Consider the following 13,952-nt stretch of genomic DNA (forward strand, 5'->3'; position numbering starts at 1 on the left):
CTGCCTTTTGTATCTATGCTTCTTTTTCTTTTTAGGCCGTCACTGTGAAACCCATCAGATGATTGGAAATTACATGTGGGATGTAACCTCCAACAAGGAGTTCCTTATTGGGACCAACCCTGACAGTCGCTTGTCTCTGTGGTGGAATGGATCAGAACCTCTCTGGGTCACCATGCAGAAACTGGGGAAGAAGGTTTTCATGTATTTCTGGCCTGGTGAGATGAAACTCTTTTCATCATCATATTTTTCTACCTTTACCTGAAAGATTGTCTGTGACTTGAAGTAAATTTCAGATTAGTTAATTAATCCCAAAAGGAAGAGAAATATTGGATGGTTTCTTCATGGACTGGTTTTAGCTTTGATGGCTGTGAGCAGAAAGGATCCTTGGTTCAGTTTTTCCTACATCACCACCTAATGATAAAGCTTTACATGCATACTATGACCATCATTACACATACGGAAGATCTGCTCCACTCCAACAACAACATTAGGCAGCATTATTCTGATATTGGTGTCTTAGATTTATCTTCTGTTCATTTCAACCCATCTTGTCTGTCGGTGGAGGACGCTTCCTCTCTGTCTCCCTCCCTGTCGGTCCTGCATAGTTATATTAGCCTCTCTTCACATATGTTTCTACAAACCTACAAACTGAACCATGAATCCGGTCAGCTGGTCTCTTCATGCAGTCAATGAGATTCTCTCTACAGGAGAACAGGGTAAGGGGGAACCCTCCTGTCCAGACGGTACATTTTTCTCCGGATATGCGATGGATTCCTGGCAGAAGTGGAAGACTGTGTTCCTGACGATGATGTTTGCGGAGGACGTAGAAGATGCAGACATAATTGGATCTTTGATAACAGGATTTCTACTATTTGGAGTTGGTTAATACCCGGCAGATCCTGAAATTCAGAAGATGGTGGGGCTGTTTAGGTTGTTGTCAGGCTGCCTGACATGTATGAGGGGATCTGCAGAGCAATAGAGGCTCAGACTGAGATGTTAAGGGAGCAGAACCATAAACTGGATGCGATCCTTGGAGAGGGTCACAGGCTGGTTATGGTTCCTGGACTCAGAGGTGAAATGGTAAAATCTTGGAGAAGCTGTAAGCTCGGTTCATGGCGCAGTGGACCATAAAATCCGTTTTCTTGGGTCTCTCCTTGGTGAGACTCCAGGAAAAACTCTGAAGGCTGGTAGGAAAAAGGAACAGTCAGCCTGACTAAATCAATATGTCTCTATCTGAAATTCAGCTCCACATTGACCTTGAGAGGCCTTTATCTACTCACCTCTGCCCCCCTCCCTCCTCTGCCTTGTTGTTCGGCTGATGAACTGTAACATTGCTCAGGGACACTGACCCTGGGAACGATCAGTGTTGGCTTATCCTGCGAAAGATGCAATATGAAATGTGATTAATTTTTCCTTCCTCTGACGTATTGTTTCTTTTGTGTTTTCCTACTATAAGGGCAGCACCTTTTATGGTGGCAAGGCCTCAGACACCCCTTTTTCCCCATGTCTGTATGCTGTCTGTGTGTTTTGTCTTTTTTTGGATGGGCTGCACCAAAACTGAAATTTCCCCCTACTGGAGCGCCTCATTAGATCCTACAAATGGTTTGAACTTCAGTAAATGATCCTAAATGTAAACCTGCTGCAGTCCACCTGTGCGTGAGTTAAACCTGCATTATTACAGCCCAGATAATGCTATATAAGCCTACAACTTTCCACGCTTGTCAGAAGGTGTTTATTCAGAAAAAGGAATCAACAACAAAGAAGTTTGCTGGTTCATTGATGGAGGTACTGCTAGCTGAGAGTTTAGCAGCAAAATTAAAGGACCTGTTAAAAGCCAAGCAGAGAAATAAATCCCAGAGCTGAATATACTGCGGTTGGACCGTTATAGAAGTAAAAATAATAAATAAATAATAAAATAATATAAAAGAAAATTCATTTAATCTGAAAACAGAGAATAAAAACTAGTGATAGATGGCTAACAAAACACCTTCCATGGTGTAAGAGGAGAGTTCACCATCAACCAACATCACCAACAGGACAAAGTTCTGCCTTTTACTTCCCACCCACACCTGTACCGTACACCTCCAGACCACGCCTGTCATCCCTTCACTCTCCATCTCTCCCAGACACAAACATCCAGATATTAACAGATGAATTCAGAGCCAAACATGATATCCATACATGATAGCCAAACATGATAACGTGCTTTAGTGCAAATCGAAAAGACAACAGGTGGAAATTATTTCCAGTTAGCATGACCCACTCAGTAAAGGAGTGGATCTGCAGGTGGAACCACAGACCTTCTCACTCCCTCTGCTTTCTGGCTGATGTTTTGGTCCCTTTAAATGTTGGTGGTGCTTTCACACTCGTGGTAGTATGAGACGGACTCTACGACCCACACAGGTGGCTCAGGTAGTGCAGCTCATTGAGGATGGCACCTCAATGCCAGCTGTGATTTGCTGTGTCTGTCAGCTTAGTGTCCAGAGACTGGAAACACTACCAGGAAACAGGCCAGGACACCAGGAGACGTGGAAGAGGCCATAAGAGGACAGCAAACCAGCAGCAGGACCGCTACTTCTGCCTTTGTGAAGGAGGAACAGGAGGAGCACTGCCAGAGCCCTGCAAAATGACCTCCACCAGGCCACCAATGTGCATGTGTCTGCACAAACTGTTAGAAACTGGCTCCATGAGGATGGTATGAGGGCCTGACATCCACAGATGGGGGTTGTGCTCACAGAGCAACACTGTGCAGGATGCTGGGTATTTACCAGAGAGCACCAGGATTGGCTAATTCACAGCTGGTGTCCAATGCACAGTGACAGATGTGACAGAGTCTGGAGACACCATGGAGAGCTGCTGCCTGCAACATCCTTCAGCAGGACCGGTTTGGCAGTGGGTCAGTAATGTTGTGTGGGGGGGCTGGCAGCCAGGGCTAACAAAACACCTTCCATTGTGGAAGAGGAAACGGGGGCTCTGGGCTGGATTCATTCATCACCCAGGTCAAAAAACTCCACAAAGGCTTCAGGGGTGGATGAGATCCTCCCTGAGTACCTTAATGCTCTGGATGCTGTCATGGCTGACACGCCTCTTTAACATCAGGTGGAGATCAGGAACTGTTGAACCTCAGCTTCAGGAGGAGCGCCACTCTCTGCACAGAGATTCAGGGTTCATGGAAGTTTGCTCAACCAGTCCAACATGTTACCTGTGGACCTGGAGTAGGCATCCAGCCTTGTCCATCATGGTGCCCTGTAGGGGGAGCTTCAGGAGTACGGAGTCAAGGGCCCTTTATTAGGGGCCATCCGGTCTCTGTATAAAGGAGCAGGTGTCTGGTCTGGGTTGCTGGTTGGACTCCAGCAGGGCTGCCCTCTGCTACCAGTCTACTCAGAACCTTCATGGACTGGATCTGTAGAACCAGAGGAGGTCTGCTTCTGGACCAGCGGGTCTCATCCCTGGTTTTTGTGGATGACGAGGTTCTGCTCCCTCTTGCAGAGACCTACAGTTGGAACTGAGGCTGTTCAGCCAAGTGTGAAGAGGCCGGGATGAGAATCAACTCCTACAAGTCCGAGGCCATGGTTCTGGTTCTGGTTCTCCTCAGGAAAAAGGTGGTCTGTCCCCTTCAGGAGGAGCTCCATCTGCTGTTGTTCAGAGAGCTAACATCTACAGTCTATGTTCCTCCCCTCACCTACGGTCTACGTTCCTCCCCTCACCTACGGTCATTAATCTGGATCATGACCCAAAGAACCAGATCCCGGATCCAAGCTTCTTCTGCAGGGAGGCTGGGCGGTCCCTCAGAGAGAGGAGCTGGGTCATCTGAGTAGAGCTTCTTCTCCTCCAGAGGATTCAGCTGAGGAGGATCAGACATCTTTATTTGATGGACGCCTCCCTCTGAGCGGTTCCAGGGACGTCCCACCAGGAGGAGGAGGACCAGGACACCATGGAGGGTCTATGTCTCTGCTGGCTTGGGAGGAGCTGGAGGAGGAGTCTGGATAGAGGGGAGTCTGGGAGTCCCTGCGGCCCCCCTGACCCCACAGGATGAAGATCAGGCTCATAGTGTTCAGATAAAAATATAAGTTTATGTTTTAGTTACGAAAACAGCAGAAATTGAAATCTAATTTGAATTATGATAAATTAATGACTCATTCCCTAAATTCTGCTTTTTTCCCCCCAATCATTTTGGTAGCTGAGCTTCGTCAGTCGGTTCTCCAACAGCTTCTCTGTGTTACAGGAGATCCTTCCTGCCAACAGCCTTCAGCGTGATACCAGTTACAACATTTAACCAACCTTTAGGATTCCTTGTATTTTAGGTGCATCAGTTCTGTCCTCTCATTGTTTTCAGGCTGTGAAGTGGAGATTCTGAATGTTCGTCCATCATTCTGTGAGGAATATGTTTATAATCCATCAGAAATGAATATTACGCAGTCCATCAGCAAGGCGCTGGCTGTGCTCAGGTAAGAGACACGTTTATTTAACGTATCTTAGAAATGATGGTCCGTAAATCAAAACAGGTCAGGAAATGGGATCTGGAATAACTAGAAAAAGATTTGCTTGATATCTTTTGATCTGAATACTTATTTATTTATTCTGGATGATTTTCAAACCTCTAAATATCATTTATTTTTCATTATCTTTTCATTTGGTTTTCCACTTATAACAAACAGATCATCCTGTCTCCTACTGCACCAGTTTCATTAACACTGAGCACACAATCTATGAAAAAATAAATCTTAGTTAAATCTTAATTACAGTGTGACGGTATGTACCTTATATTTTACAGTCTTTATGATTATTCAATGGTTACTTAAAGTTCACTTCTTTAATATTCTGAAGAACCAAATTTTCAAAATGCCTGTTTTCCCTGCTCAGCATAAAGCTGATCTTTTCCAGAGTCAGATGATGCATCCAGTGGTTGATGGAGAGGTTAAATGTGGGTGAAAATCTCCCTCCGTCTTGTTAGGATTCAGGCCAAAATGGTGCCTAACGCTATCATCGTCCTTCCAGCAGCGTTTAGCGTTTAATCTGGAAGCTGTTGACAGTTGTCGATTCCGACGTAATGAAGCTTGACGCACTTTTCTAACCCCTTTAATCCATTTGATGGCGAGAAAAACAAACAAACTTGATCCTCTCCGTTAGGTTCAACTTCAGAAATAAAAACAACACAGGTATTAAAATTCCATAAAGAATAAAATAAAAGAAGATTAGAAGAAGAACTGTGTGGCTCCACTCTAATTACCTTATTAACACTGAGCAGGAGCCGTGCCACTAAACATTACTTAAATACATTACATATATTTATACAATACAGTTACCAAATACCTTCTTTTAGCCAAAGGAACACTTTACAGATTTATATACATTGTTGTCTATAAGTTTTTTTCTTTTTTTCTTGTATCCTGTTTAGCCAATATAGATGTACTATTTGATACCCTGTGAAATAACTATATAATATAACTATATATATAAATATCTATATAAATATCAATGTAAACACCCTGTGCAATAAACCTGTGTAATAATCCTACTATAAAACAAAAGCTGTCCTATGTGGACACACTGTATATACTGTATATATCCCATCATGCACCTTTTTCTTCCTTTGGCACCTTCTTCTTCTTCTCCTTTGACTAATTAAGCTGATGGAACGAGTCAATTTCTCCACTGTGAGACCAATAAAGACAATCACTCAGTCTGGGAATAGATGTCCCAGAGTTAGCAGATAGCTAATAGCCCAACAGCTTTGCTTTCAGCAGCAGACCATTATGAACGCTGCCGTAAGGCTCAGCTTGATACTTTTATATGAAACTCTATTGAAAATGATTGACGGAGTGAAATCCTATAAAACTGAGAGGAACTAAGGGGAGAGAGAGGGAGAGATAGAGACAGGAAAGAGTGAATGAAAAGAGAAAGTAAAACTGCATAAATAGACAAAGAAGATAAATAGTAACTTCTAGAAGTCTGCTTCCACACCTGGATGAGACGAGAGGGACATAGAAAAGCAGCTTCCAGAGCAGCAGGTATCCCTCAGATATCCATGTGTGGAAGGAAACCCTGTGGTGATTCCATCCTATCAATCAGGGTGGGATAGACCTGTAGCTGCAGGTGAGCATTTAGGATCAGGGTGAATCCATGAACACCTGCAACCAAACTCCTATGGCATGTATGCACGGGCATGCTGCTGTATAAATTCACAAAACTTCTGCAGAAGGAAAATATTCTGAATAGCAGGTGTGGGCGGCCCCAGACTGGCCCTACAGGACCCAAGACCCATAGAGAAGTGATCCTGGNTATATGCTGGTCTCCTGATGACTGATGAGCCGCAGGTGTGGTCGTCAGCTCAGCTCCAGGAGACCTAGGGCGCCCTCTGCTGGAGAAAGGTGGACAGACCTCCAGATCCCAACAGTGAGACCAATAAAGACATTCAATAAATCTGGGAATAGATGTTGCAGAGTTAGCAGATAGCTAATAGTCCAACAGCTTTCAGCAGCAGACCATTATGAACGCTGCCATAAGGCTCCGCTTGATACTTTTATATGAAACTTTATTGAAAACGATTGAGGGAGTAAAATCCTATAAAACTGAGAGGAACTAAGGGGAGAGAGAGGGAGAGATAGAGACAGGAAAGAGTGAATGAAAAGAGAAAGTAAAAATAATTAGTAACTTCTAGAAGTCTTCTTCCACACCTGGATGAGACGAGAGGGACATAGAGCAGCAGCTTCCAGAGCAGCAGGTATCCCTCAGATATCCATGTGTGGTGATTCCACCCTATCAATCAGGGTGGGATAGATCTGTAGCTGCAGCTTAACATTCAGGATCAGGATGAATCCATGAACACCTGCAACCAAACTCCTATGGCATGTATGCACGGGCATGCTGCTGTATAAATTCACAAAACTTCTGCAGAAGGAAAATATACTGAATAGCAGGTGTGGGTGGCCCCAGACTGGCCCTACAGGACCCAAGACCCATAGAGAAGTGATCCTGGCCCTGGATATCCAGAGGGAGTCTGATCACTGGGACCCAAGGAGGACAGACGTAGGGATGGCCGCACCCACTAGAGAAGAACAGACAAGAGCACCCGGGTCCCAAAGGGGCACAGTCCCTGAGGGCCCCGACCCTGGAGGCTATAGTGCCAGGGTCCCATGGGGCCATGGTAGTGAGCTCATGGGCTCCAGCGGCATCCTGTCACACCCAAGGTGGACGGGGTTGTCTATCCCAAGGAGGACCTGGATGAGGTCCAGGGGTCCAAAGTCTGGGGGCGTACCACCCCCCAACAGGGCCAGCAGGTCTAGGCCAGGCCCCACCAGCTAGAAGGAATTGAAGTACCCAACCCCACACCTATAGAACCGTCAGCGCACCAGCATACAGGAACCTGTTAGTGACGGGCGCATAAGAAGAGGGAGGAGCCAAGTAACGCTCATCCTGCTCACACCCCACCCCCCAGACCCCCTCCACCACAGGGAGGAGAGCAGCAATGTAGCCCAGGCCCTCCCCCATGACAGACAACCCCTCCTGTCATGTCTTTATATAGTCATTTTTTCATACATTCACTTTATTAATAATGAATAGATATCTGTCTAACTAGAAATATAAATATCAGTGTATTTTGGCACTAAGCACAGCATTTAATAAATATATGTTTGCTTTCATGTTTTGGAAAAAACAGAACCTGATGAAAGCATTGGTGTTGCGTAACCGTAGGTCCATCAGACGCCACCCTTAGAGCGTCCCAGCCAAAGGCCTGTCCACTTCCTGACATGTCAGCAGGAACGCCATGGTTTACCTCACCCTGTATTATCAATCAGCATCTAATTCAGCCATTTTGGTCCATTTGATCAAATCAAGTTCCTTGGAGGTGAACCAGTCATTATGAGTAGACGGCCTTTCCCTCCATTCTACCCGCCTTACGCCGTTTCACCTGATGATGCGTCAAGATGGTTGATTTTATCCTGACAACACAACACAATAACCTTTAAGGGAAATTTAATAAAATATCTGTAATTATTGAAAAGTATACGTCTAAAAACATTCCTACTTTAAGCTTTCTTTTACAAATGATAAAGATTAATTCAATCAAAACGAATCTATGATGAATTTAATCGTAGTTTATAAATCAGATGTAATGAAAAGCAAAAGTCTTTTTTCCTTTTTGAAGCTGTAACTTTCTAAAACTATAGTTCATAGATCATGATCATAAAATTACAGCTTATAAAATCCTCCTTTCATCTCCATGGTGCCAACGTGCTAGAATCTTTTTAACCCTTAATATCCTGCTCTGACCTTCCAACCATCTCTCCCTGTTATTTTAGTTCAGGCCAAGCAGACATGGCCGCCATTTACTATGAGAGAATCGATGTGGAAGGTCATCACTTTGGTCCAGAGTCTCCTCAGGTCAGAACGGCGGTGAGAGACCTGGATGCCGTCATGCAGACACTGAACCAGAAAATTAAGGTAATAACAATCCTACTGAAAATGTCTATTAATGCACCAATAATATTCATAAATAGCTTTTGAGAAAAAAGCGGACATTGAATTGCTGATTGAAGACTAAATCCTTTTTGATTCTTTAGATTTCCATTGATTCTCTGGATTCTTTTTATGATTTTTATCCTTTTTATTCCTTTTTCTATTTTCCATTTCTTTTTACTTGGTCACTGCTGGGTCACTGCAGCGCTGATCTTTTCTCTCTGTAGAGCTGAAGTCCTTCCTCTGGCTCCCTGTAACTCAGAGAATAGTTTTTAAAACTCTTCGGTTGGTAGGTCACTTTTAGGGCTTTCCCACCGACGCGGCTTGGAGCCCATTCCGGTTCCTGAACCGGATTGCCTGTTTCCACCAAATGCAGAGCTGGTTCTGGTTGTAGATCAACCAGCAGATTGAAAACAGCTGAATTTCATCAGACAATCAGATCAACTCCTGGTCCAAACTGGCGTCAGCTTGTAACCAAGCAACCACGTTCTGCAGCACTGACTCTAAACTGGTTGAAGAACAAAGGTTCTGTTGGTGGGAAAGAGGCATGAATGACTTCGCTCCATTACAGACTGACTGTCAGACCTCTCAGGTCTACTGGATCAGATCTAGTCTGCAGAACCAAAACCAAACATGGAAAAGTAACTTTTAGCTCCCAGAAAGGCCTGAATGATTCTTCTTTCTTTCAGTGAGCATGCCACTGTGCATGCAGCAGCCTGTTAGGTGGCTCCCTGTTCTCCTTTCCTACTTTCTCTATTTTATATTGGGTTTTTTTAAAATGTTTTTCTATTAGTGAATACCGTATCTGATATTCCGAAGGTTTGTGCACAAAGGAAGCCAACTTCTGGGACCTTTTTTCTTTTTATGTTGCAATGGGAGACCCTTTTGTCTGTGACTCTAAACCTATTGTTTAAACACGGGAGCAGCTAATGGGGCTATGGGCTGCTATGCACAGCAGCCCAGCTCCACATCACGCTGCAAGACCAAACATTCCAACAGAAATAAGGAGAAAACGGAGAGGGTGCATGGGTGGGAGGACGAAGCGGAGGAAAAGATATTTACCATCAGTTTTCATGGGAAACGTAAGATCTCTGCACAAGACTGAGGAGATTGCAGCTTTAACCACTTCCGTACAGAGATGCTACTATCATGTGCTTCACTGAGATGTGGTTAGATGGATTTGTCCTGGACTCACTGTTTTCAGTGGACGGCTTTAAACTCATCGGTGCAGACAGGACTTTAGCAGAGAAAGGGGGAAAAAGAGAGGAGGGGGCTGGCCATGTCTGGGAATGAGAGATAGTGTAACGCCACTCATGTTTACATGAAGGAACAGAAATTTGTCCTTCCTTTGGCATCTTCTTCTTCTGCTTTGACAGTTTGAGGTCAATAATGTTGTCATGATCGGTTTTACGAATCTGACCCACATAGAGAGAAACCACTCAGAGAACACGGGAAAAGTTTAACAGGTTTATTGTAGTGGAGTACAGGTGAAGGTTCTGGTACTCAGTGAGCTGGTGAACCGGAACTGGAAGTGAGAAGGGAAGTTCAGAGGTCAGTTCAGGGGCCGTAGGAATCTTGGATGTTGGTAGAATAATGCTGGAATGGGACTCACGTTTGAGGGGGCCTTGTCAGTCCTTGAATCCAGTCTGTGTGGGGGAATCCAGAGAATAGTGAACACGTTGGAGGACGGACAGGTAGACAAGCGTTGGACCCGGAGGAGTAATGGAGCAGACTGTCACTTGGATTTCCGATGGGAACTTGAACGGATCATGTGGAGGTTTACCCCTGCTCAGTGTGAACTCGGTAATTCCTTCCAGGGGGAGAAGGTCCAAGTATCCAGTAAACAAAACGAATAGTTTTGTTATATTTTAAATGTTTGTTGCTCTTATTGCAGGAAAGCAAGATGGTGAACCAGCTGAATGTGCTGCTATTTTCAGACCACGGTATGACGAAGATCCAGTGGATGGAAAAGGTGATAGAGCTGGATAAATATATAGACATGTCCGACATAGTGAAGATGATGGACAGAGGACCAGTGGTCAGCCTGTGGCCCAAGAATACCTCGTACCAAAAGGTACTTCTACACATAATCACTGACGCACGCCTGTATGAAGCAGATCCTCTGGAACCATATTTTTCCTTGGCCTATTTGAGATAAATTGTTTTGAGTTTGCCTCCCTGAATTGGAGTGAGTTCAGAGAAATGTTGTACCAGTCTCTATGCTGTTATGTTTAAGGTGACAAGGGTGAAGGGAAGGTCATGAGAGATAAGAATGAGTTCACAATGTTTATCTGCCAGTGAAAGATATTAACCTAACAGGAATGTCCTTGATGAATCAAAAGTGTTTTTCCTGCAAATGTTCAAGTTTGAGAAAGTTATTTTGTGCAGGGGGTGGGTTGGTTCTATGGGAGAGAGAGAGTGTGTAGGGATTCTGTATAAAAGTATGTACTGAGGATGTCTAAGTCAGAGCTGTTTCCCTCCGTCTGAGGATGTTAAATCAATTTGAACCTATTTCTTATAAGAATGCCTCAGTTTCAGAACTCCACAATCCAAAGCTAAACTAGAGCCTTAAATCAAACATTTCTATACCTATAACACATGTTGAAGACGTCTGGGAGCAGGAAGACGAGTTTAGAGGAGCAGGTCTCTGTCGAAGCAGAGCAGCAGTCCCATCTGTTCAGGCTGGCCTTTCTCTCTGGTTCTGGAAAAAAAAAGGTCCTAAACATTTAAGCAGAGATGGGAAGTAACGAAGTACAAATACTTCGTTACTGTACTCAAGTAGATTTTTCTGATATTTTTACTTTACTTTACTACTTATTTTTATGGCGACTTTTTACTTCTACTCCTTACATTTTTACACAAATATCTGTACTTTCTACTCCTTACATTTTAAAAAATTGGCTCGTTACTTTAGTTTTGAATCATTTCAATGGAGTTACCGTTATTATTTTTCACGTCATCAATACCAAATTCAGTCTAATTGGATGGGAATCTACGTTGCACCACTACAAGATGAATCGACAGATTCGGCGGTATTCATTGGCGGCAAATCATTGCAGCTTGGTGGCGGTGGCGTTAGCATAGTAGCATGGACGACGAGATGATTGAAAATGAACACAACGGAGATCTAGTCCTATTGGCAGACATCCATTTAAAATGTAGGCAACGGCATGAAAAAAGTGGTTTCTACTTTTACTTTTATACTTTAAGTAAATTTACAAGCCTGTACTTTGTTACTTTTACTTGAGTAAAGAAGTTTAATCAGTACTTCCACTTTTACCAGAGTATTTTTTAATACAAGTATCTGTACTTTTACTCAAGTACGGAAAGTGAGTACTTTTGCCATCTCTGCATTTAGGACAAGTGGACTAAAAAATACATTAAATCCAGAAACATTTGATTGATCCTTCAGGAGAAATTAACAGTTCGATGTTAAAAGCTGTTGGTAGGAAAAAGGTCTGTAAGATCTGTAGGTGGTCTTTCCAACCTGAGTTGGACCCAAATGAGCAACATATGCTAAATATCTCAATAATGTCTCCAGTCGTGTCTCCAGGTTGTTGTCCAGGTGAACACCAAGGGATTTCTACTCCTCCACTTCTTCTCCCGCGATGTTAACAGGATTCAACTTGTTCCTGTTTCTTCTGAAATCTCCAATCATCTCCTTGTTTTGTTGACTTTCAGGATCAGATGATTGTTTCCACACAAAGCGCTTCACCAGCTCTCTGTCCTCAGCTTCTTCTCCATCTTTGATGTTCCCAATGACTGCAGAGTCATCACAGGGTTTCTTCAGATGACAGGACTCTGTCTGGTCTTTGAAGTCAGAGGTGATAGAGGAAAAAGGAATGGAGAGAGTACCGTCCCCTGTGGTACTCCTGAGCAGCAGGATCAGCCAGATGAGCCTTCAGGCTAACAGCCTGTGGTCTGTCTGTCAGGTAGTCTGTGATCCAGGTGGTTGTTGATGCCTCCACCTGAGTCTGCTGGAGTTTCTCTCAAAGTCAGTCAGGCTGCATTTGATGTCAAGAAGGCCGTCGATGGTGGAGGCGATGGTTGATTCTGCCCTCAAGGATTCAATCTTCCCACTGAATGGCTTTAGTGCCCAGTGGTCACTTCTCAGTACATCATCTTAAAAAATAAAGTCAGATGATAAATGGGTGGATATAAAAGATACCATTAGGTGGCTATACTACCAGGTCTCCACTGTGAGGTGTTTCTAAGGACTGCCAATCATTCAGCAACGTTTGACCTTTCAGAGTTTCTTTCCAAATGTTGCTGTTTGAGATTGTAAATGTTTCTGTTTGTTTATGTGTTTATTTCCAGGTTTATGCTGCCTTGAGCCGCGTCCAGAACATGCATGTTTATGCCAAGCAGGAAATCCCTGAACGGTTCCATTACAAGAGAGGAAACTTTGTTTCCCCTCTCACACTGGTTGCTGAACCAGGCTGGTTCATCACTAAGGTGTGAAATAAGTGTTGTCTCATCAGGTCTTTATGGATTACTGGACTAAGAACAGAAAAGAATTTAATGGATAAAGAGTTAAAACATAAAGTTGATCTAACTGGTAAAACAACGTACAAAATGTAAATATGAACATTTCTTACATAAGTGCAGAAAACAACAGGTGGTAAAAAATATTTCACTAAACAGAATAACTGCACATCATTATAGTTTCTAAAATAATTTAGGAGGGAGAGCTATACCAAGACTGTTGTTTTTTCTGCAATATAGACATAAAAACTGTATATGATCTATGAACAACAGGCTGTTCTCTATAACTTAACTCACATCCTGGACAATGTGTGACCTGTGCTCTCCGTAGAACAAGGCGACGCTGCCCTACTGGAAAAATGACTCAGGGGAGGCCTCAGCATGGCAAAATGGCTGGCATGGCTATGATAATGAGTTTCTGGACATGAGAGGCTTTTTCTTGGCTGCAGGACCAGGTAATTTAAAGCCTCGCCCGCCTTCTACTGCTTTCACATAAAGTTTAACACAATAACAACACTTACACACAAAATAAGACAAAATATAATATTTAAAACAATTTTAATGTAAGACAATATGCAACTTCTCAGGGATCCAATTTCACTCCTTCAAGTCTGAAGGCCATAATTCCTGAGTGGGGAAAGGTTGACTCTCTATCCCTTAGCATTTAGCATAGCATTTAGTTATAGATTGACAGATTATCTGCAGTAATGCCAGCATCAAAATGATATTCTGACTCATTTCATTTCAATTGTTACTGAAACCACATTTCTAAGTGATGCAAAAAGGTATTACCAATCTATTGCATCAAAAGCTTTATGATCATCTAGAGTTAATCTAGCTGCACCAACTGCATTTCTATGTTCTGGACATGGCAAAAAGAAGAATGAAACCTCTTTTTATCCAGACTGATCCCAACAACAAGCTGCATTTCTTTATATTTAGCTCTTGCAATGTTTCTAAAAGCAGTAGAGCGCCAAATCTTTCCACCTTGCAATGATCTCAGATGT

The 13,952-nt window shown here is 43.3% G+C and overlaps 1 protein-coding gene across 1 annotated transcript in view; it reads left to right on the plus strand.

Moving 5' to 3' along the window:
- Positions 1 to 31: 31 nt before the first annotated feature.
- Positions 32 to 13,952, plus strand: part of enpp6 (ectonucleotide pyrophosphatase/phosphodiesterase 6) — a gene marked incomplete at its 5' end in the record, with an annotated part of 16,976 nt that continues 3,055 nt past the window's right edge. Inside the window, 6 exons of the mRNA XM_015369040.1 lie at positions 32 to 215; positions 4,337 to 4,448; positions 8,304 to 8,445; positions 10,355 to 10,534; positions 12,778 to 12,915; positions 13,277 to 13,400. Coding sequence (XP_015224526.1) covers positions 32 to 215; positions 4,337 to 4,448; positions 8,304 to 8,445; positions 10,355 to 10,534; positions 12,778 to 12,915; positions 13,277 to 13,400 — 880 coding nt within the window. The remainder of the gene's footprint in view (positions 216 to 4,336; positions 4,449 to 8,303; positions 8,446 to 10,354; positions 10,535 to 12,777; positions 12,916 to 13,276; positions 13,401 to 13,952) is intronic.

The sequence above is a fragment of the Cyprinodon variegatus genome, unplaced genomic scaffold (assembly GCF_000732505.1).
Source record: "Cyprinodon variegatus isolate N-32 unplaced genomic scaffold, C_variegatus-1.0 Scaffold2397, whole genome shotgun sequence".
NCBI lineage: Eukaryota > Metazoa > Chordata > Actinopteri > Cyprinodontiformes > Cyprinodontidae > Cyprinodon > Cyprinodon variegatus.